At 42.1% G+C, this 25,052-nt stretch overlaps 1 protein-coding gene across 1 annotated transcript; it reads left to right on the forward strand.

The window, feature by feature from the left end:
• Nucleotides 1-205: 205 nt before the first annotated feature.
• On the forward strand, nucleotides 206-24,040 carry arhgdia (Rho GDP dissociation inhibitor (GDI) alpha). The gene is made up of 6 exons (XM_080723577.1): nucleotides 206-247; nucleotides 14,298-14,500; nucleotides 16,457-16,543; nucleotides 19,565-19,641; nucleotides 19,832-19,895; nucleotides 21,167-24,040. The coding sequence occupies exons 2-6, from the start codon at nucleotides 14,308-14,310 to the stop codon at nucleotides 21,364-21,366; spliced, it is 621 nt and encodes a 206-aa protein (XP_080579703.1). The 5' UTR covers nucleotides 206-247; nucleotides 14,298-14,307; the 3' UTR covers nucleotides 21,367-24,040.
• Nucleotides 24,041-25,052: the final 1,012 nt, after the last annotated feature.

A 25,052-nucleotide genomic window follows, 5' to 3' on the forward strand; every position in this document is an offset into this window, starting at 1 on the left:
TACTTCCTAGCCAGCCTATACCACAAAAATACATGAAACGGTGGTTCCCAAACGAATGGGTCGCGACCCAGTGTTTGTGAACCAGTGAGTGCATTGACCAGAGGTTGCAAGCCATGTGTGCTTTTACTGTGAAAGTATTCCACCGGAAATGGTCGTACTACTCATGTGAGACTGACAGCAAGTTGGAGCCATCGCCATTCAGACCTTTCCAGAGGCGCGTATTCCAGCATACTACAGCAGTACAACGGTAAGAGCCGACAGCATCGTTTAACTACACTCTTCCAAACTTTGACTTTGTGTTTGAAGAAGGTTTTAGGGGTTGAGTTGCTGATAGGCAGTTTGTTTGGCCATTAAAAGTCCACTCGGGTCATAAATAAGATAGTGTTTGTGTGTGAGGTGCTACAGTTGGACACCCAACGAGGAACTTACAACTCCGGTGGTTTCCTAAACTGTGTCGCGTGCTGCTGCTTTAGAAACATGTTGGGTACCGTTACACAGTAATCGGTGTTAACTCTGTAACAGTTTTTATTATCATGTATCAATCTTGGTATTTTCTGCGAAGTTGGGTAGCAGTTGATCAGCAGCCAGCGTGAGCTATTACCTGGATTTGATCTGTGAGATATGATCCTCCAGCCTCCATAGTGCTCAAGTAACATCAAACGAGCCGTGGCCCAAGGGGATTTGCTCAAGTATTGTTTAATTAAATACATTGATAGCTGAACGTGGTCGATGATTATTAAGTAAGTTATCTGAGAAGTTTGGTATACCTCAGAACATTTATGACTGGAGTTGATCATGGCGGCTAGTAAAGACCATTTTTCTCACACACTTCCTGGAACTGACATAGCTTTTCCATCGGTGGAGAGGAGTTTGAATTGATGATTGCTCCTGGCTCCACACCCATTCTGTGCCAAATCAAGTTAATCAACCATTTACTCTTGAAATAAAAGGCACTGTTGTTGAAAATGCTTGTGACTACAACTTTGTCTTGGCCTATATTCATTGGTGTAGCGGTGTGTGTCTGGAGAAATGGGTAGACTCTTGGCAAAAATGTCAACGGTGACACGTACTCCGAATGCTGCCAAAGGGTTCATGTTGGCAGGCCGACTTGATAAGTGTTTGCAAAGTTCAAAGACTTCTGCTGCAGCTCATTTTTGTTCATAAATCCCACACTGAAGGGACAGGCCGTTTTTTCTTTTTGAAGAAATGTATCGTTCTGAATAACCAACCAAGTAGAGTTCAGCCACTGTGACCATATCAATTTATTGGACTTTAACATATTTGCCCCCCCGCACCATATACATGTTATACATATACCGGTATATTAACTTCATGTCTCTTTGATATAGTATATATTGACTGAAACCAACATTCTATAGTTGTATTGAGGTATGATGATGACTTTATTAATTCCAACAGTGGAAATTAAGAAACGGAAACAACCTCATACAGATTAACTAGACCAGGTCAACCTGGTTGTGCCAGACCCCCTGTCTGTCATCATCATTTATGACATCATGCCTTTTGTAGGCATGTCATCATCATGTCATCATCATAATACCCTTTATATAGAAAACCCGGACAGACATTTGCTTATGTAGGCCTACCCATTTCATGGGTCTGGCAAAAATGTAGACTAATAATAATAAGAATGAAGAAAAAGGTATGAATTTACCCAAAGTAGTGTACAAGTGTTCTATATGAAAAGCTCCACCGGCTGTACACAAAGCGGTACACAGTATCTCTAAAGTCATGTCATCAACATGGATCTGTCCCATTTCCCATATTCCCTCCTGATTGCCTACGATTGCCTTCTAAAGTTTGTCTATGAGACGTGACTGTCACTTATCTCCCGATTCGGGAGTCTTAATGGTGTTACTTCGAAAAAGGAAAAGGTCTGGGTGCTCAGAAGTTTAAAACTAAAGTGTGGCGAAGGAGGTCTTTGGCGGATGACTGAAAACTTGCAACTAAGGAAAAAGAAATCAAGGCTTCTGGTGAAATGTTAAAAAGACTTTATTTGAGGCCCAACACAGCCTTCAGGGTATGTTCTATATGTAGTTTGGTTGTCACTGCTGTGTAGCATTGGAATTCTGGAATCCTTTGTCTTTACTTGTTTCCGTTCGCCTCAACATATTTCCAAATGGCTGCAAAGCGAGAAAAGTGCATGTTGTTTTCTTGAGTTTTCCACTAGGCTGAGTTGAGAAGAGTCATAGGAGAATGCATGTCTGGAAATAAATATTGACAGTATTGAATATTCAGAACTAACAGCCTATATATATAATATATATTGTGAGCTGTGACAACACTATGCAATATCCACAGAAATGGAAAAATACAGTATATCTTAAACCTTAGTATGCCCTCCACTACGCTACTGAGTACTGACCAATTTGACATGCTGTACTAAGTTAACTAGGTTGAATGTATTATAAACGATTACACAACAGTTTACACAAGCCTGCTCTACACATAGCCTCCCTTTCCTTCCGTTGTGTGATGAATGACACCGTACTGACCGTAGTATATCGAGTGTTTCTTTCCATATCCACTTAAGCACTATTTAATACTTGTAAAAAAAACATTGCATATAATGATATTGAAAGTAGTTAATACAGAAGTTAAAGGCACTGTGCATTATTTTCTCTTGATATTTGCCACCTTTGACAGCTGAAGAACCACAGCTGTGAAATCTCAGCATACAAACCAGATGTTGCTAATCTGAGTATCTGACCCCTTTGGTAGTTGCACAATTTGATTGAACCACAATTGCAAACCAGTGCTGCACTTCCGTATTGTACTTTAATTGATATTTAACCAAGAGGGTCATTTCCCTGACATCTGAGTCACTTAAAATGAATGTTACAAATTAAAGTTTGTGTTTGCTACTAGCTACTGATCTGATGGCATATAAAGTGCAAAAGTCAGAGCCACAGCACTGAGCAGAGAAAAGATTATATTGTTAAATGACAATGACTGTGAGCCTAGATCTTGTGCAATCAAATAAAAGACGTGTGGAAGATTCATAGTTATTTAGTCTAATCATGCATGACTTTATTTATTTTTTCAAAGTTATTTAGGCGACATTTACAAGCCTTTGGTTTATTTGACAGCGAACGTGGAGAGAGACAGGAAATGGCACGACAGAGGTGGCCATGTAGCAAGGCTGTGCAAGGACAGCCATTCAGACCAGGAACACATTTTGGTACATGTACAGTATGTAGCAACATATTTGTTTTTGTAATCTTTGAATAATACTTGACGTTTTTCAGAAAACGTAGGTTAGGTCTAAATGGTAATGGTGTGCACTCTACCAGGTGAGCCATCAAGGCACCTAGGCATTAAGACTTTTAATGAAGGCAATTCACTCCTCTGCTTCTGGGGGAAAATGCAGCAGGGATAATGTCTTTTCTACGAAAGGTTCTACGTTTTGTTTAGTTTTTTTGTTTTTTATCATGAAGTGGCACCTCAGTGCCACAGGATACTTAGCAAGCCTTTGTACAATATCCTTTATTGTTACAACTAATTATACATGGATTTAAGATTGGATTTGAATTCTTAGTAATAAAATAGAAATGGCGCAGGGAACAGCTGGAGGAGAGCTTTCTTTGCTATTAACTTTACATTTAACTTCCTATTACACTGTAGTCCATAGCCAGCACATCAGCCAATCAGCCAGTTTCCTCTGTTAAAAACAAAACAAAAACAAACACCTCCTGTGGAAGTGAAAAGCTTACATTCTGGTCTTATTAATAACACACACTAGCCTGTTGTTAATACACTACACAGGCTAAATCTAAATCATTGATTCGTTTACACTTTTAAAATGTGGTTTCGTCATCATTGTAATAGGGCAAGCCGCATATACAGTATGATTTTGTCCTGCATTGTTCAGGTCTTCCTGTACCCTCTAGTCTACACAGCCAACTGTTGCTGGGGGAGGCAGTCAGAAACTCAGAATGGAAGCATGTTTTTGAGTAGGGCTGGGCCATATCGTATGACTTCAAATCAATATTGTTCAAACTCTTGCTTCGATTACGAATAATGAGCAGTTATTAAGAAGATCTACTTTTGATCTTGTAGATCGGCTATTTTCACACGCCACTGAACAACAAAGTATATTACAATGCAGGGTTAAGTTTACAATGAATCTGACATAAGGGAAGAAAAAACTAGTTCTTAAATAATTATTTGATTAACCTGCATAAGTAAGAGTTGGTTATTGCTTCTAAATATCAGTTTTGATATATTTCAGGTTGATGGCCCAGCCCTATTTCTTATTCAGAAGGGAAAAGCTTTGACCTTTGAGCTGCCACAGTCGATCGCCAATTCACTCCCTACTTCCTGGTGTTGTTTATCTTTGTACTGGAGCAGTTTGTTTATGCTTTATGATAAAGATAATAAAGACTGTTACATGCAGTTTCGATTTCTCAGTAATCCTGTTATCAATGCGCTGGCCAATGGCATTATTACACCAATCCTCAGCATTCATTTATACATTGTAAATCGGAGGGCTCTCAGCAAATCTTTAAGTTTCATCAACATTGTTCTCGTGAAGCAGTTTGTTTACTGGTAAGCTTAATGATGAAGATAATACAGGTTGCCAGGTTGCGTCCCCAGTAAATATAACCTGCTGCCACCGCACTGGTACGATGGCAGTATTATACCAATCTATCCTCAGTGTTTATAGTATACATTGTAACTCATAGAGCCCCGGAGTAACCAAATGGACCCTCTATGAGATTTATTTATTTATTAAAATATTTGTTTATTGTGTTTTTGTCAGAAGCATTCATTGTATATATCAACAATACATTATTCTCACAACCCTCTATGAGATTTCTAAACCATACACAGTACTGGTCTCCTGTCCCAATGCCACAGTGTTCAGAATGCATGCTTGACCCTAACCATAATGAACTTGATTGACAAACTCCCTCAACAGAACATTTAGTTGTATTATTGCTCCTGAAAATATTTCTAAAAATGCAGAGAAAAAATCTAGCAAAACATTTTTAAAGACTTTAACAAACATATTTTGAAAAACATGAAATGCTTAAACACTTTAGCATTCAATCTTGTCTCACTCAACATGTTTGACCTAAAATGTTAATTAACATTTGTACTAAAAGCTATCTCTCTAAAAAAAAACATTGTCTGTGTAACCAAAATAATTCTGGTTTCTTACTTTGTGTTTTCTCAAAAAGAGGCATTTACTCTTAACCCATATGTGTACAATGACACCAAAAAGGAGACATTGTCTAGCTCTCTTCCTCGATAATGGAGTGCCCTGCATTGCATCAGCTTTGCCAACACTTTCTGGTGCAAGGCGCTTTTTCTTTGTGCCGCACGACAGTAACCAGGAACCTGGCCCTTGACATTGCCATTGACCCACCATTTCTCGTTCCATTTATAGAACCACAACATCCCCAGAACACACTTAATCTAGTGTAAAACTGGGCGCATCTCTCCTTGCAGATACAATCAAGTGCACCTCATTGAAGTGAAACCCTTTGCTGCACCATTACACTACAATGTGTGGTTAAGCACTCTACAGGATGTGAGTCACCAGAAAAAGGAAGCACCCCAATCAGTTCGCAGCCTTCCTACCACTGCAGAGCACACTGTTAAGACTCGGCTAGTGGCGCTAAGATAAAATAAATAAAAGACCTGTGCCAATGCACTCACGGTGTCGCATCAATCCACACATCACAAAGACACAAAGGATGAATCCATTGCAGAGACTGGGGAATAACTGCAAAGGTTTGGGCACTCTCACGAGAGCCTGACTGACGGGGAGGATCAAAGACGCTGTGTGTCTGTTTGTGTGTAAGAGAGACATCTGCAGCACAGCGCTAATGCCTAGAGACAGCACTGTGCTGGGGCAATGGCTGCCAACTCGAGGCAGGGCTTTGAGCAAATCTCAAGCGAGTGTAGATTTCAGAGATTGTTGCCTGCATCTGCTCTGAAAATATTCAGTTTCCTGGCAAAACAAAATCTGAGATCAGTATGTTTGTACCTTGGTTTTGAAGAGGGCTACATGCCTACGTGTTGGATTCCAGACTTTCAAGGGGCCCCACCATGAATTTCACATTTTTAATTTTTTTCCTTATTTTTTCGTCTTCCCAGTGTCTCTTCCAGCCCCAAAAATCCCATTTGTTAACTCTAAGCCTTGCCTTTCATTTCAGTATTTTCTGAATGGTCGTGTCTGAACTCGACTTGGAAAATCGACCCCATGCTATGTAACAGGGGGCTCATTTCCTATTGGGCCCCCTCGAGAAGGGGGCGGTACTTTTTGGAAGGCCATATTCTATTGAGACTATATGAGGTGGAAGTGGTACCATGAGGTAAAGTGGTACTAAAATTGGAACAATACAGAGAAGATTACGATTGACTGTAGTTGCTTCTCATCGTGGTTCTCTAATATTCTCTGTATCGTTCCAATTTTAGCCCAAAGAAAGCGCCCCGTTGCCAACAAAGGGCATTTTGGTATTGCATCTGAAACGGCTTGGAATTAGAGACGGACAAATGGCTGCAATCTTTTGTAGTCGCTTTGGAACATATTTTCTCAAAATGATTTTAATAGTATTCAAACAAAGCCTCAGATTTATAATGCGCTTAAAGGTAGCAGCTCTTTTTATATGTTCAGTAGGTCTAGAGGTCACTCAATGGTTTGTAGTCCTTGGGGTGGTTGTATTCCATTCGCTAGCCTTCTTTTCTTCACAAATCTTGATGCTGTGTTCGCAGCTGGCGCATATTTCTCCCAGTAGGTATGGGAGTTGTTTTTTTTTTTGTCATTGGTCATGTTTTCAAACTCACTTCGGGTCTGTGTAATCTGTGGGAAGTATGTGTCTCGGTCTTGGTATAGGTTAGGATTCCTATTTTGGGCATAGTTGAAATTGTACAGTAGCTAAAATGGCAGTTCTCCAAACTCACAATGTATCTTGTACATCAAGGAGAACAAGATCAGACTATTAAGTCAAGTATAAAATAATCAAAGATTTGTAATATAGAATAATCTCCCAAGAAAATAATCATTAGTTGTAGCCCTAAGCATGTGTGTGGAGGGTTTTATTTTTGCCAAATGTATTATTTCCTTTGACACAAGATCCTGAAAAGTCCCTGTGCTGTAGACCAGACCCCTCATTGTATACTTTAAGAAGGCTTATGCATATGGTATGATCCCTGTCTCAGAGGGGCACATTAAACTCCGTAACTGATCTTTTCAGCTCCCAGAGGATGCCAGAAACAGCCGAGGACAGCAAAAAACAGCAGAGAGCACGACTATATACAGCAAATCAATCAAGAGGTTTCATCTGGGGAATCCTCTTGATTTTTGACCACTGACACTTCTAAACAGCCCCTACCACCCCCCCAGAAGTCTTATTAAACGTAATCCCAACCTCTGTACTTTTCTTGTAGTGTTGCTAAGAAACAGTCGCCTAATCTCCCGTCTGAGCTCCTCCAAACCCCTGGTGTTTTAATGGTGAGCTCCTGAGCCATGGAGCAGATTATCTCACCCTTGGTGCCCAGAGATCACCGGAGGCTGGCCTGTCACAGTTATCGCATTGTGATCTGAAATAAAACAGCTGGACATAATCGCCTGACCACAATTATTTGAGCTAATTGCAATTTATAATCGTTAGGAAGAATAATTTCCATTCAAAAACAGCTGGATGAAATAGATGACACAAATGTCATATGTCCATCGTTATTTCCATATCGCTGTCCTGGCTCACATATTATAAACACTTTCAAGCTGGCTTCGCTCTTTTGGGCATTTAGGGTGCAAAGAACATTAACACATTTTGAAATGTTCATACATTTTCCAAAATAGCAGATCTACAGTATAAAATGATGAAGTTTATGGCCTGTTTTGTCCATAATACATGATTTATTTTAATTATTGGTACTGGTTATTTCTTTGCATTTACATTCTTTGTCATAATCTGCCCTGTGCAATTTCGGCTTACAAAATCTTAAAGGAAAACTGAAATGCATTTATTTGTTGCCAAAAACACAATTAAGCACAATTATTTGCGTGACAATTTATCGTCATCAATGTCCTGATCATGAAAGTCCTAACTGGACGCAGCGCTCTGCGCCTGCGGGTAACAGGGAGAGGCATGAGGTTGAGAGGTTCAACAGGAGGTGGTTGTGTTTTTTTGTTTTGTTTTTTCTGTTAAAAAGAATGAAATAAAATCATATGATGACCCCAGAGTCTTCCTCCGGGAAGTGGTGCAGCTGAACAATGCCCTAGGTCTACAGTATGTATAGCTCTGTCAGCCCATCATTGTTTGTTTGAGCTGCCTGACCCCGAAGGAGGAATGCATTTAGTTAGCTACCTAGGCCATAATGTCCTTATTGTTCATACTAATCAGTTTTATTGAGTTATCAGTGATGTCCATGCTGGGTTAAGTGAGTGAATAGACCTCATTCATTCATGCCAGTCATTCATTCTCTGCTTGACTGTCTAGGTGTTGGCTTGGCTGTTGAACAGCTCCAAGCCCTATGGCCACACTAAAGGTTGGCTAATTGTAACCCTGTTACTTAATGCATGCCGACAGTCAAGTGACAATTGAAAGGAACACGTGCTGAAGCAGGACACACATTAGCCGCAAACCGCAAGCATGATGTCATCGTGCACACCAGCGAGCAGGTCCCACAGTTATTTGCGTAGCCTATAGTCTATTGTCTTGCTCTGAATGTGAGGTCCCTCCTGTCTCTGTGCCAGACTAAACTGATATTGGATGACCTGGGTCGGGAATGCCGTGGTTTGTGAACATATTTTAGCTGCTCAAATCTCTGCTGCTGTTATTGCTGTGTTTGTTAAAGGCCACATTTAAAAATGTATTTTATTGTCCATGTTGGACACTGGACAATTCAGTCCATTGTGGGAGTCTCTAAACTGGCCATCAAGATCACAGTTAAAAACCAGTACCTTCCTATGTGTTGCCGTGGCTAATTCTGATTCAGGTTCTCAATGCGAAGCTCCTACAGACTGTGATTTTGACTTATTAGGTTTGTTATCATACTTATGTAATGTGATTCCTGCTTATCAGCCCTGTCACACTGCGTGTAGTATTAAACTCCACACAGTGTGACAGGGCTGATAAGCACTTCTAGTATATGACTTTTCCTCTGTCACTGTGTGACAGGTGACGGTGCTCCATGGAATAGCTTTGCGGCAGCTGTCAGATTATACAATTAGGCCCCGGCCCAAATCTTGGCTACAGCCAGAACTGCGTCAGAGGCTAGTGCTACGGGATGGATCCACTCATAGTTGGGCATCCTTGAAACCTTTGGGATCACTTTATTAGGCTTGTATTCTCATGTGCCCTTGACAGAGTCCAGATTCACATATTTATACGAGTGCTCGATGTCCAGTTCTCCCAGCTGGAGCAGCCGTATGCCGGATTTATTAGCTGTCCGTCTGCCAGAAATGGCAGATATTGTGTACTTGTAGTGCTATTTTTGACTGATATGAATTTAGCCTGAGTGATTCAGTGACTGTGTTTTTGTGGATTGTTTGAATGTTAATGGTTTTTGGATACAACAGTACATGACAAAAGTTAGTACAATCTGTGCAATACCACTTAAATGTCAAATGATTCAAAGTTGTATAATCACAGAGTAATTGCTTGCATCAATCCTATGTTGAAAAGTAAGGTATTTGCTCCTATGTAACATAAAAATACTAATAAGTTTAGATTTACTACATTAACAATACAGACCCTACCAGAACTCAACAATAAAAGTCACTAACGCGGTTTATTAGGGATATTTTATATTTCTAAAATACTAAATATTTCCACCTATTTTTGATGACATATTCAATCCTCAGCATGAAGGAGACCAATGTTGCTTGCTCTGCCTTTCTCCTTAAATTACTCCAAAACGTGTTCTGTTGGATTCAAGTCAGGTGACATAGTTGGCCAGGTCATCGCCTATTTGTGTCTTTTGTATCAGTCTCATGCCGGCCTATTCCTCTTCTGCCAAGCTTGTGGAGACTGGGAGGTCATCTTGTCAACCAGTCTTTTGGCTCCACGGGCATTCCTTGGTACAATCTGTATGTGTCCACTCATTTCCATCCCTCTGATTTTACACCACTCCTTGACTCGACTCCACTCCACGCCCTCAGCGAAGGCTTGGAATGTGGCTGGCCATTCCACATACTGCACTTTAGGCTGGGAAGTAGGCCTGTTACCCCAAGGACAGGGAGAGAGCAGTGGAACCCTAGATGGATGGGAGAAAGATAGGGCGATCGCCTTATCTGCTCACCCCCCAACGCGCCCTGGTCTCTCTGACAGGGAGCCCCTCGCTCATTCTCTCAGAGCGGCATGCGTTCACACACGCAGCTGAGTTGCCAAAACAGCACGCTGCTGCCGCAACAGGTATTTCTGCTTTTATGAGAACGTGGAGGCCCCGTTAAAAAAAAAAAAAAAAAAAAAAGAGGGAGAGAGGGAGAAAGAAGCTGGTTTTGAGCTCTCGGTTCCTGGTTGGACAACGTCCGGCTGTTTTATTTCAGATCACAATGCAAAGCAGAAGAGGTGTGGAATAGGGATGGGACAATATGAACATGTCCTATCCCGATTATTGTGACAAAATAAATCGCGATTTATGATATTATCACGCTAATCAAAATCCATTATCATGGGGCGGAACATTTGCCAAAAAACAGCAGATCTACAAGTAGATCGGCCATTTTTTGGCAAAGACATTTGATAGAGATTGAAAAAAGACTGTATCAAGTACATATTATAAGTACCTTTCACCAATACTATAGAGGGTTTAAGTGGTATCGCATATCGTCCCATCCCTGGTGTGGAATGGAGGGGGTGGGGGGGGGGGGTGGACAGCGAAGCCTCTGGTGGCGCTGAGTGGAGTTTATTTAAGGTCCACAGGCCTGGCACCTGCAGGGCTGAAACCAGTGTATGCACTCCAGTGTGTTTGCACTGGTGTGATTTACTGGAGCTGTTGCTAGGATGGCTGATAGCTAGCTGGTTTGCTTGTGGGATTGGAGCAGCTTTTGTGTACATTATCTGAAGCCTCCCGTACAGTTTATCAGCAGCTATGAACTCTCCATAAATACTGTAGGAGTGGATTACGTTTTTTTCCCTATTCAGTAAAGTATATGGTGGAAATGTGGAATATGTCTCATTTAGGAAACAGATTTACATTACTAGATTATACTTAGCTGATCTACATTACAATCACTAATATGTTACCATGCGTTGAGTGATCAGCTATTTTCTGACATTTTCACCTACAATGACATGCCCAAAATAGTGACTCCAGGGTCAATATGGTGAAATTAATTGCCAATAAATGTGAGGAAATATGACAAATGTATCTTTAAAAACCACAAACGTGTTTATCTCGGTTTACTGAGCCAAAGAGAAACTGATATCCTCTGTCCTTGGTGAAGAAAAACTCGACAGGAAGGAGGGGACACGCTCCGGGAACTGGGTCAAAATAAAGGGACTAAAGGATGTACTACTGTTCCCTGGCCATTTGATCTGGCAACTAACAAAGTATCTGGGATACTGTGTTAGTTGAAAAGTTTACTTACAGCACATGGCACATTTCATATGACATGCGTAGAGTACTAGACTCTTATGTGCTTCTATTGATTGTGAACATAATGTTGTTCATGTCCATGATACCGTGGACTTCCTGTCTCATTGTTGCCTGGGCACTGGGCAGCTTCCTTTTGACCACGTCATGCACATTCTTACATTGTTCTGGTGTGAGCATTGTTTCAGCTGCTGGGAGGGGGGGGTAAGACGGGAGGATAGAGCTGGGCCGTGTGATGATGAGCTCATGAACATGTGGCATTAGGCTGAGCTAAGGAGGGTTGAAGAAGTGGATTTATAGTAATATTGACAGACGTTAAGCCAGAGAAACATCATTGTAGACTGATTGAGGTTGATGTCCCTGTTGGCAGAGGTTGAGTTTCAGATGGTAAATTCTATTTAATGTGCTGAACTGAAAATATAACTGTCCAGTTTCTCTGATAAATCTTTTCCGCTTGAATCACATTTGCATCAGTTTGACTGGGACAGCCTAACCTCAAATGTAATGGGGCTACGACATACACACACACACACACACACACACACACACACACACACACACACACACACACACACACACACACACACACACACACACACACACACACACACACACAGAGATACTCTATTTCCATTATTTCCACATCATTGCACATGCTCTTTTAACCACTTAAACCAGGCATCCCTATTTTGGGCAATTAGGACACTTTTTTTCCCCCTATGCATTTACAAAACAATTTATGTTGTGAGCTGAACTTGTAGGTGGGTTATTCTTGAAAAAAAGGGAAAGTATTAATTAAGTATCCACAACTTTCCAACATCCCATCGTGCATTGCGCAGAAGTTGCACGGAGCTTCCTGCGCCGCAGCCGAGTGTGATCTACAAGCTCACAACGGTTGCATCTGCGACGCGACGCTCCGCGACGTGAGCTTGTATGTCTGCTGTTTAGTAAATGTTTGCAGAAACGGGTGGATATGGCCTGTTTTGGCATTATGGAACGTCACTTCGTGGCCGGGTTTGGGCGTCCGGTGGCAGCGTATGTGTTAAAGAAAAACACATTATTTGATAACTTTTCATCGTGCCCCTACGGTCGCCACTCGCCGTTATGGTGTTTCACTTGTTTATAATAGCCGGTGTCTTACACAGCATTGTGTCTTAATTATATTTATGAGAAAGGGACCGCTTCATCAGGGGTTGACACTAAGGTTCCAGAGGCACTTGCCCGTCGGGACCCACAGCTTCATAACCACTCCGTCAACCCCTCCATATCTCTGGGATGGCGAGAGGAAGACTGATGGGGCTTTAATGCGGCCCCTGCTCAGCATCAAGCCTCCCTCTGTGCTAATCGCTGGTGACTGCTAATGCACCGCAGCCGGGGAGCAGAGAGCCATTAGCGCTGCTGGTTTCCTGTCGGCCCCACAAGCCGAGGATGGGCCTGGCGATCGGTGGCCCGGGAGAAATGAGCGGCAATGCAGAAGGATCTCCGCCATGGTTCACCTCTACAGTTCAGGGTTCCCCAATAGGCGGCCCGCGGGCCATTTGCGGCCCGCGGGGGGCTACTGTCTGGCCCACACCAACCTCAGTAATAATGGTGGTATAAGAGCAGCAACAACACTAGTATATCGTCGTTGTCGGGTGGAAATCTCGTATCTCCAAATTTGTACGTTCTTTCGCAAATCATACAAGGCCGTCACACAAAAGTAGTGAAAACAGCAGATCTACAAGCACACAACGCCTCGCACCGCGAGGCGTTGTGTGCTTGTAGATGTGCCCGCCGTCGCCCCCTGCAAGGTTGTGGCCCTCGGCTTGGTACCCTAGACATAATTCGGCCCTTAGGGAAAACTAATTGGGGAACCCTGGTTCACAGCATGCATAGCTGTCCCATCTTCTGTCTGGCTGACCAGCTCTCTATCTCTCTCAGCCATGGTCTCGTTGTAGCCTGAGATTTTGTGTGTGTGTTAGGGATGGGACGATAAGCGATATTATCTTTATCTTGATAAAAATAAACACTCACAATAATCGTATCGTGGAGATTTAATTTATCGTGATATCGTCCTCCCGTCATGCACTGGGATCAATTCACCTTTTATTCGCCGAGCTGCATATCCGGTACCACTTAAACCCTCTATAATTGGTAAAAGGTACTTATAATATACGTCCTTGATACAGTCTTTTTTTCATTCTCTATGAAATGTCTTTGCCAAAGAATTGCAGATCTACAAGCCGATCTATTTTTTTATTTTTTGTTCCGCCCCAGGATAATGGATTTTGATTATCGCAATAATATCGCGAATCGCGATTTCTTTGGTCACAATAAACGTAATATGAAATCTCCCATGTCCCATCCCTAGTGTGTGTGTCACGCTCTCACTCACACACACACACTCTCACACTCTCTCTGTGTGTGTACACACCAATACACATGGTATTGGTGTACACAGAGGCGTTGACAGCCAGAGCCCTGGCCTGGGTCAAAGCTCACTGAGGTCACCCTCTGGATAAAGAAGTAAATCCACAGTAATCATGCTGCGGAGTGCAGAGGCGTCGCTGACACGCCACATGGAAACAGCTTTCATTACAGCTCACTAGTCTCACCATAATTGGATGTGGCCTTTCTGCGCAGACCTCCGACCAACAACTCCCGTTGTTCACTTTCTCTTCTTTTTTTCTCCTCTCTCGTTCTCTCTGTCCCCCATCTTCCTCCTCCTCATTCTGCTCTTCTAGAGTCTAGACGATGGCTGATGAGCCGGATCCCACACCAGAGCAGCTGGCAGCCATCGCAGCGGCCAATGACGACGGCGACAGCGGGATCAACTACAAAGCGCCCGCCCAGAAGAGCTTACAGGAGATCCAGGAGCTGGACAAAGAAGACGAGAGCCTCCAGAAGTACAAGGAAGCTCTGCTGGGAAAAGTAGACGTCTGCAAAGGTGTGTGTGGTTTGGATTTTTTTACACGCTCACACACACTTTAATTTTTATGGCATGGCCGTGGGCCAGTCCATACTGCTAAGTGCAAATAACAAGAGAGCCATGATATCTCTCTTAATACCTGATGAAGTGGAAGTGAAACTTTGTGATGTTGAGTAGTTGTTATTAACTACATAACTTAATGTTATTGTCAATGTAACATGGAAACTTCATGTCCAAATGCTTTCAGGACTCAAATTCAAAAATGGCAAAAGTAACTGATCGACAAGCTCAAAACACTTCACGCTGTGTTTCAAGCTTTCAGATCTGCTTCTTTTGATACTGTTTTGCTGTAGACTACAGCATCACATCATACTACAGTCAGTAGTATGATCGAGTAGGGCATTAATTACTTGCGCCAGCAGAGCGTGCAAGTGCTGCGACTGTGTTTGTTTAAGCCCGTAGGCCAATCAGGGACCAGTATTTCTGGCAACCTAATCATTAACAGCCAATGAGGGACCAGCATTCCTGGTGATGCCAATGGAGATGCCACCTCATGGCGCCGTCTGCTGGCACCTCGACAGAGTGCAGTTCTAGTTTAGACTTTTAGGCTTTGTAAATATGGCAAATAAACAACTTAAATATTACTATTACTGAAATACACAAAGAAATGACTGATACCAATAATGATACCTGATCATTATTGGTACCAATAATCCAAATAAATAATGTACTACATAGTACATGTTCATGTCAGAACATCGTCCATAATGATGGAAATGCAATATTTCTGTTGAACGTTAAGTTAAATGGCCTCGCTTCAAAATAACTGCGATTCGCCCAGATAATTGCAATCAGGTGATTATTATATAATAATTGTGACTGTGGGCACTAAAGAAGAAGAAAAAACAGGTCACGCCATGGTCTGGGTTCCTCTCAGAGCTGCGCTGTCAGCAGCTGTGAGTGACAGGTTGATGATTTCCAGCATGGATCTTTAGACTTGTTGTGAAGCCCACGGCCCTGCAGTCACATTTATATCGCGGTTGTCGGCCAGAGAAACCTCCCATCTCCATATTCTAACTCAGTGTTTCTTTCTTCCCAAAGTTAAGAGTCTATTTGATCAAACTACAGCACTGGTTTCCAAACACTGGTAGGGAGTAGGGACCCATTTGTGGGTCGCGGACACACTTTTATGGGTCCCTTTTTATTTTTTTGTTTTCTACATTTGTTCTTATTTTCCAGTAATTTCATTTATAAATAAAAAAATCTAAGATATTCCATAAAAAAAATAAAGGTTTAAGAAGTGTTAAAAATAGCCGATCGACAAGCTCTCAATGTGACACGTCTTGGCAAATGTCTTCATTTCTCTTTTGGGTCACGGGCTGCAAGGTTTGGGAACCACTGTACTACAGTGTCACTCAAAAGTAGCTTGGATCAGTAACTTTTGCCATTTTATTTTATTTGAGTAACAGTTTTGGACATATGAGGTTTCCACCCGACAGACAATGTTTATACTGAATCTCTCCTTGCTGACAGTTCAGAGCAGCGAAGGATCAACAGAGACTGTTTACCCTGAGGATCCTTTGCACCATTAGTGACCTGAATATTTGACTCTTTTTACTGACCAATACAAGCTTCAGGTCATGACTGGTTACCCGCCCAAGCATGCAGCATGTTCACCATTAAACAAGGAATGTGTTTTGTTCCACTCACAGCGCATACGCGACCAAGGAGAGTTTTATTAGAAGTGAAGGTGTTGGTGCAGAACAGCACGGAGTGTGTTGTTCAAATTAGGATCAGGGAACCGGCTTTAGTACCGTTCATTGTGGAAGCAGCCACTGTGCAATATGTATGGTTAATAAATGACTTTGAGAGGAAGAGCTAGAGATTTTTTGAACGTCAAAGAGGAACTTAATACAGTTTTCCCTCATGAACTGACGTGGATTCTTAAAGATGTTCTACTTTGTTCCTGTGTAGTGGACCCCACCGCACCTAATGTCAAGGTGACGCGGCTGACCTTGATGTGTGAGACGGCACCAGGACCTCTGACCCTCGACCTAGAGGGTAAGTAGTAGTCAGTGGTGTAAAGCAATTTTTAGTACGTTAATTGAGTATTTCCATTCTATATTTTGAAGTATTTCCTACTGGACTAGACATCTTTGAGGCAAATATAGTACTTTTTACTCTTACAATTATTTTATCTTTAGCCAAATTGTAGATTTAGATTGGTAATACAACGCATGCAGTACATTTACAAAGGCCTATTTTATACTTCAGCTATTTGAAAATGCAGACGAGCTCACAACGCAACATGTCGTGAGCTTGTAGATCTGCTATTTTCCTAAATAGAAAAAATCCCCAGCAAAAGTAGTTAATGTAGAATCATAATAATTTTAACCACTATTCATTTACACGTTGGCTATTCAAAAATAGCTGATGTACAAGCTTGCAGCGCGTCACTTCATGATGCACGCCTTCTGCGCACGCCTTCTGTGCACTGCACGATGTGATGTTGGAAACCTGTGGATACAGTATAGCTCTCCACTCTGAGCACATTGAATGGCTGTAGAACAAGGCTTTATTTTTGGTGTAAAGAGACCATGGGGTAATTTGGCTCCTGTAATATTTTCCATGCGAACACACAGGAGTGAAAGCGAGGGAGAGGGCTGGAAGGGTACTTATTTTGTCTTGTGCAAGCAGGCATACGAGAGCAGTGGTTCTCAACCTGTAAGTCAGGACCCCCAGGGGGGTCCCCAAATTATTTGGGGGGGTCCCCAGATGATTAACTTAATGTGCAACATTGTTTTCTCACTCAACAGTAAACAAACCAACATAAAGTTTAAGTGTATAGAGGGTATCTGCACATTTCTAAAGTGACAATTTAAGGACTTTTTAATATCTCTAAAATGACTATTATATGACTATAATGATGATTAAACATTGGCCAAATTGTCTAATATTAGAGGCAGAAATTGTGAAAATAGCCGAATACATGCTTACAACGCCTCGCAACGTGAGATCTGCTATTTCACAATAGAACTGTGTTATACAAAATATAATGCCTCAACTCTTAGTGCTCGTCGGGGCGTGGTGGTCCCCAGTTATAATATGATTATTTTGGGGGTCACGGCCTGAAAAGGTTGAGAACCACTGTACTAGAGGAGGGATGGAAATTATCAGCAATAATCGTTCTCCTCCAAACGTAACAGGAGTTGTTCATTAGCCTGCCAATTAGTACTGACACTGATGACTGTTTAAGTTTGTTATGGAGACGTTTGCTTGATGAGGCTGCCTTGCCTTCCTACTATGGCCCACGCACCAGACTACAAGGGAGGAAGGAGAAACTAGGCCAGATAGACACTGTGCCACCTAGTGGCCAGATCTGGTAACAACCCATCCAGTTTTCCAAAATGTTAAACTGCTCCATCTTCTAGTATCTCTCTTCACACAAGGGATGGCTGAACAATAGCAGGACCCATTCATAACTCTGCCCCAATTGCATCATCATCCATCCAGGCTTATCTTGTTTATTTTTATTTTCTGTTTATGCCATTTTGTCATATTGTTTACGCTTAAACTCCCCAGTTTAAGCCGCTACTCACCAGTTAAGAGTGGGGTGGCTCAGAGTAGATGACAGAGTACAGCAACTTGCAATGGGCCTGGTGTACAAGATACACTACACCACTATGATACCCAAGTACCTGTCAAAATACTTTATAAACATTAAGGATGTCCATAATTACAACACCAGAGGCAGCGCTACAGATCACTTCCAACCCAGAGTCAAAACCAACAAAGGGTCAAACTCGTTTTTCTGCTATACCACCAAAATGTGGAAAGCCTTACCGAAGGCCATAAAGGATCACTAGCATTCTTTAAAATTGCCCTGAAAAACCACTTACAGGCAGCAGCCGTTCGCAACTGGTAAAAAAAAACTAACCTAGCCCAACCCTCCCCTCCCCTGCCCCTCCTTTGTATATACTTACTGTTTGTTTAGACTTACTGTTTTCTTTTTTGTTCTCTCATTTTTTTCTTTACATATCTACTGCATAGTACTGTGTTCTATTCGTCTGTCATTCAATGTTATATGAGATACTTTAATGGTTTCCTGTGGAAATAAGCTTAGTCTTTTCATGGATCTCCTTTTAGTAGACCGTGTACCAGTGAACTGTACCGTCATGAAACTGTACCTTTTCCTATGCAAACTTCTAATAAAGTCTTCAATCAATCAATTCAATCAATAAGGTCCTTTCAGAGTAGCCTAGTAAACTGACTCCTCCCATCTTCAGTTCGAATATGTGCTGGAGGCCAGTCTCTCCTGCTCGCATTCGAATGAAGGCAGGAAGAGAGACTGGTTTACGAGGCTACTTTCAGAGTACAGTCTGCGGTGATAAGTCATCAACGCGGTGTATTTTTCTAGCTATCGCCGAGGCTTTGTAATACATTTTTAGGTGATAGCTAGAAAACTACACTGCGACTGTACTCTGATTGGGCCTTCAGTCTCCCGAGAAGGGGGGAGGGGGGAGTATGTGAGACTCAACAATACAAACATAACGGTAACAGCCAGGCTTTAACCACTTAAACCCCAGGATCCATATTCTGAGGGAAAACCTTCACAGAAACTAGCAGATCTACCAGCTTACAACGCTGTCGCTTGCCAACGCGTTTTAAGCTGGTAGGTTTGCTATCTGTGAAGATATTTAATGTGGAATGAAAATAGAAAAGACAATAGTACAGAGCCCTGAGGAAGCTGCGAGGCGTTGTGAGCTTGTAGATGGACTATTTTTGGCAAAGAGGTTTGGTGTAGAGGGGAAAAAGAGCAGACTAAGTACAGAGTGATAGGTCAAGTTTATTAAGTATTGACGGTGGAAATATCTGGAAACACACATTTACATGAACCCAAAATACACTGATGATTGTGCTGTCAAACGATGAAACTATATGGTATCTATGGGTTGTGGGGGTCCCTGCTTCATCTCTCTCTCGACTAAGGGGTCCTTGGCCTGAAAACTTTGAAGACCCGTTGTTGTCAAGATAGATCCATCACTTAGTCTGTTTCTTCCCTCTTTTGCTCTGCTCTGTCAGGGGACCTGGAGTCTTACAAGAAGCAGTCATTTGTGCTGAAGGAAGGAGTCGAGTACAGGATCAAAATCAGCTTCAAGGTGAGGCGCTTGCATGTGCATGTGGGTACATTACGTAACCAAATGGATCCTTACCGGTCCACATTGGGTTACATTGGGTACCGTCTCAGTTACAGTACAAATGGATACATTTGAACAAGCACACAGATTTATTTTTACTATTTTTGCTGTGTATATGCTTGTTCCAACCGCCCTTCTGTTTCTCTTGCAGGTCAACAGAGATATCGTGTCGGGCCTAAAGTACGTCCAGCAGACATTCAGGAAAGGAATGAAACGTAAGTAGCTCCGCATCTTCCATGCATTCTTTCTGTCCACACTTATCCACAACTTATCATAATGAATAAAACAGTATGTTAAAACAATCTGTATGGTTGAGTAGGTAACTAGCAGTGGTGGAAAGTAACATTTGCAACTTTTACTCCCCTACGTTTATTTTGAAACCTTAGTTACTTTGTACATTTTGATTATTATTACAAAACATCCATTAGCCACTTCAGCCCCATATACATTTTGGTCATTTGAAAATAGACGGTTTTCCAAGCTCACAATGCGTCGCATTGTGAGCTTGTATCTGTTTTCAAAAGATGTTTATGCATTTTAAAACTTGAAATGGGACATTTTGCATAATGAGAACTTTTACTTCTGGTACTTTTGATTACATTTTGATAACCAGTCTTTTACTCAAGTACATTTTGAATTCCAGAGGTTTACTTGTAACAGAGTGTTTTTGATACTTTTCCCACCGCTGATAATAACTAGTACATGTGAAGTGGTTGGGTAGGACACCTGCTGGTGTAATACTAGTACTGCTGCATATCACTCCCCAACGCTCTCTTCCCTACATAGTGACTATCAATAAAGGCAAGAACAACACAATAAATGAACAATAATAATGATAATGTTGACCAAAAGTGTAGAAAAATATTAATGAAAAAAAAGAAAGAAAAAGGAATGTGAGCGCGCAAAGATGACAGTTTCTATGGTGCAACTATACGTGCTGTTTTGTTTGTCTTCAGTGCACTCGCTGTGTGAATCCATGCCAGTGTGTTTGACGTTGCTATTGATTTTCCCAGGCTCCCAGTGTGTCTGCTGTTAATAACTGCAGCTCATGTGTTTAGGTTGGTGGGGAGGGGAGACTTGTTTACTTTGGCTCTACCTCCACTACCAGTTACTAGTTCAACACTGGCCTAAATATTTATCAAATGTCCAGTCCGCTGGCCTCCCAGGACAACTTTGCCATTTTGAGGTGTTTGAGGATATGCACAATCTGGCGTAACTTAAGGTCTGTGCATCCTGTGTCACAAAGACGCAGGGAAAGAAAAATCTGGTGGCATTAAAGAAAGAAAAAAAAAAGAAACGTGTTTTCACAGGAGGAGTATAATGGATGCATGTACAAATGGAACCGCATGGACCCGTAAAGGTCCAATTGGTAGGTCCAAGTTGAACTTGCGGTTGTCCCCGGACCTGCCGTTGAGAAGCGACGACTTAACCTCTCCTTTGCTCCCTCTCCCCCTCTCTCTGCCTCCTCCGCTTCCTTCCCGCCTAGTGGACAAGTCAGACTACATGGTGGGCAGCTACGGGCCGCGTCCGGACCAGGAGTACGAGTTCCTCACCCCGCTGGAGGAGGCGCCCAAAGGCATGCTGGCCCGCGGCACCTACAACATGAAGTCCAAGTTCACCGACGACGACAAACACGACCACCTGTCCTGGGAATGGAACCTCACCATCAAGAAAGAATGGGACTGATCCTTTGAACCAGCCCACCTCCCCCAACCCCCTGCCGCCCCTACACTCCCTACCGTCAAATCCCACCTCTTTTTTTTCTTTCTTAAGACAGTAAAATGTAACTCTCAAGAGTGACCAAATGTAACCAAATGCTGCCTCTGTTTAACCCATGTTCTGTATAAGTCATTGCTCCCTTGTCAAAAGTTGTCGGTTCATCAAACATCTTCTCCGTGACAGATCTTGATAACTGACCACTGCCCAATGGTTGGGTTAAACCAACATTGCTCAGCGAGATTGCCCTTACTTAATAAGGACTCCCAGGCTTCCTGGTGTTTTTGTTTCTCAGTAAGGAATTTACACTTGAGTGTCCGCATCTGCGTTTGGGTCCTTCCTCCTAACCTTGTGACAGTGGGTTCCATTTGGTTAACATTTGTAAACTCTAGAGTATTGAGGATTTTACTGTGTACTTTCTGTCTTGTCTGCCATCCCCCACACGACGTCTTTGTTTCTTGACGATGTTTATTCATCGATGATTAAAACCAATCAAGGTCTTTGCTCTCTCTCCGTCCATTCCCATCCCCAGACTCCTCACTCACGCCTGGTTTTCATGGTCGATTTGCGTGTCGGTGGCGAGCCTTCAGAAATGGCCATGCGTTGTGAGTCGTTTCTGAAGGCGCACGGCCGGCACGCAAATAAAGTATAACATCAGGCTTCACTCATTCCAGTCACTTCCATCAACATTCCTCTCCTGCAAAAGAAATACCCCACCCCACCCTAACAACCTTTTTTGGACCAATGTATGTACACTGTACGGAGAAGGCAAACCATGTGCACAGTCATGATTTTATTTTTATTTTTATTTCGTGGTTACAGTATGTATGTGTATATAAGGTTAAACACAGGATAAAACACAAAGAAGAAAGTCTGTTAAAACTAGCAATATTCATGATATTGTGGTGACTTCTTGCACCTTTTTTTGTATGATCCACTCACTCCTTTCTGTTCTAATTTTTTTATATATATATAAATGTGTGATGACCGCTATCTGCCTTTTTGGAAAGGGTGGTGGGGGAAGGAGGCATTGCTGTATACATGCAGCTATGTGGACCACTTGGCAGTCACTACAGAAGACCTCTAAAAGCAGAACAGACAGATTGTTTGTAAACTGGTTCTGCCTCATTTGCTTTTGGGAATTCAGAGCAGCTCTGGTCTACCAAGTGGTTTGGCATCCCCTGCGAAGTCTGCGCAGGGGAGGGGAGGTGTAGTATTTACCTCCAGCCTGCGTGAGGCGGTGTTTAATAATAGCTCAGCCGTTCTCAAACGTTTTGATTTCGAGGATCCCCAGTTTGGAATGCTTTAGTGCGTGGACTGCCGATAACTGAGTGTCCACCGTAAGGGTCTGTTAGGTTCCATTTGTACACTTTTCGGGGTCCCTTTGGTTCCTAACTATCGATACTATAGCTGGGGGGGTCCTTGGACCCCATGTTGAGAACCACTGTAATATAGCCCACCAACCCCCGCCTCCCTGCTGTTCCTCTTATCGGTGTGTTGAGTCAGTCGGCAGTCATGTGACCTTATAAGAGAAGCCTTAATGAAAGTCATCATGTAGACTGTACCTACAGTAGTAGACCTGTTTGACTTCAGAGTATACATTTGCCAGGGCATCATGCTAACCTACTTAGACAAGTGCAGGAGTGCCGTAGAGGGTTAAGTGCAGGTGCTACTTGTGATGCCTCGTTTTGTTTTCTGTTCTGTTCCCTTCCGACCCCGTTCAATGTCCAGTGTTTCCTTGAACAAACCCTTTTCTAAAATCATGTTTGTTTTTGCATAGTTGTGTTCTTAGGGATGTTGGCTGGGACCACAGAGTGTCCTCTCTGGCCACCGTGGACAGTTTTCAAGTCCTAACACTCCCATCAGCCAGAGAAAAGCCATCGCTTTGTGGCAATGGTGTGTGTGTGTATGTGTTTTGCACTTGTGGGCTGTGAGGAATTTCACAGTGTCTGTTAAACCGCTCACCTCGTGTTACTCAACTGCAGGATTACCAACCCTGACGCTGTGCCTCTAGCCTTTTAAAATGGCACACTGTTCTCTCCATTAGACCTTTTTCTGTCTTGTTGGGGCACCCAGGATGAAGTAAAATAACTGAAAAGTACAGTAGACTGTATCTCAACTTTGATCATGTGTATAATATAGACTCAGGCTTATTTCATCAGGCCCTAGCAATGCATGCCTCGAGTTTCATATGACACAAAAAAGTGATTCTAGCATGTGACCTTGTTTGTTTTTATACACTCCATAACCTCAGGGCAAGGCTGGATCCCATTGCTTTCTTTCATGGACAGATTTTTCTGTATGGGCTGGATTTGATGTGTGCTACTTTTCTGCGCTACCTGAAATTATTACTGCTTACCCTGTCGACAATAAAGTGTTATGACTGGGCCTACTTGTGTGCTGCTGTTATATTAAATATGTGAAATCAAGAGAGGCTGTGTGGTAATCGGAAGGTTACTGGTTCAGATCAATCTAAAAAGAAATTGAATATTGTGTAAAAATACAATTTCTTGACACTTTAATATATTCTAGATACATTGCACATTCAGTGAATTATTCCAAACCTTTTTTGTTAAAATTTCGACAATATTAATATTACACTCAAAACATGGATTTATAATGGACAAATGTCAACCCTCTGAAGTCAAGAGTTCCTTGAAGTCCAGTGGGATATTTCCGCAGTCAGTCAGTTATAATTTGGGGTGCTATGGCATCTGCAATGCTTTTTTACACAATATTCATTTTTTTAGATTGATCTGTACATGTGTTGAAGTGTCTCTGTCTCTGAGCAAGACACTTGACCCGACCTTCTGAACAGCCAGCAGCTGACTGAAGCTGAAATCGGTTGTAAATAATAATAAACAAACTTTATTTGTATAGCACCTTCCATTACATGAAATGCAGCTCAAAGTGCTTTACAGAGTGAAGCAGAAGTGCTGAATAGAAAAGGTACAAATGATTAACAAAGCAGAAAATGTTTAAAACATCAATAAGGAACATGGGAACCACAGTCTACCACATAGACTACCATAAAAATGAAACATTTTGAAAACAGTGCAGACATGTATAACAGCACAGAGATTTGAATCAGCTAAAAGCAAGATTGAAGAATTAGGTCTTAATTAATTGCACACAGAAAACCTGGGACATGGGACATTCTGCTTGTAACAGAGTTGCAGGATACTTTTACATAAGTTGAAATATTTTTACTTTTCCCACGACTGGCTGAAATGGAGATTCCCCTGAGAGATTAGGAAAGGTCAACCTATCCTTTCAAACATTTATCCTGCCCAAGATAATTGTGATTACTGATTATTATTACCTATTATCCCAATAATAGTCTAAATGAATTAATCTAAATATATCGTACTTAAAGGAATTCAAATGTCAGTTAAGTATTACTGGAATAAATTTACTTTGTCCCTGTTCCTAATAATGCCTCCCCAGCCAGCTTGATCAACTACCACCCAGCTGCTGCTGCTGCTGCTGCTGCTGCTGCTGCACTGACCTCACTGGTCAAGTGCTTTAAGAGGAAGTGGGTCCCAGCACTTGGGGCAGTTCCACCAACACCACCATCTCCCAGGTTATACATGCCGGTGCTATGGCATCGGTCAGACATTTCATTGTTCCTACATCCCTTTAGTCCAAATCTGGTG

Source organism: Nannobrachium achirus (assembly GCF_963921795.1).
Source record: "Nannobrachium achirus genome assembly, chromosome: 4".
Taxonomy (NCBI): Eukaryota; Metazoa; Chordata; class Actinopteri; order Myctophiformes; family Myctophidae; genus Nannobrachium; species Nannobrachium achirus.

Bases quoted from the DNA above. Each gene is read 5' to 3' on its own strand.
- arhgdia (XM_080723577.1), top strand. From the start codon at position 14,308: ATGGCTGATGAGCCGGATCCCACACCAGAGCAGCTGGCAGCCATCGCA. The intron at 16,544-19,564 runs GTAAGTAGTAGT...CTGCTCTGTCAG, and splicing joins TCTGACCCTCGACCTAGAGG to GGGACCTGGAGTCTTACAAG. The intron at 19,642-19,831 runs GTGAGGCGCTTG...TTTCTCTTGCAG, and splicing joins GGATCAAAATCAGCTTCAAG to GTCAACAGAGATATCGTGTC.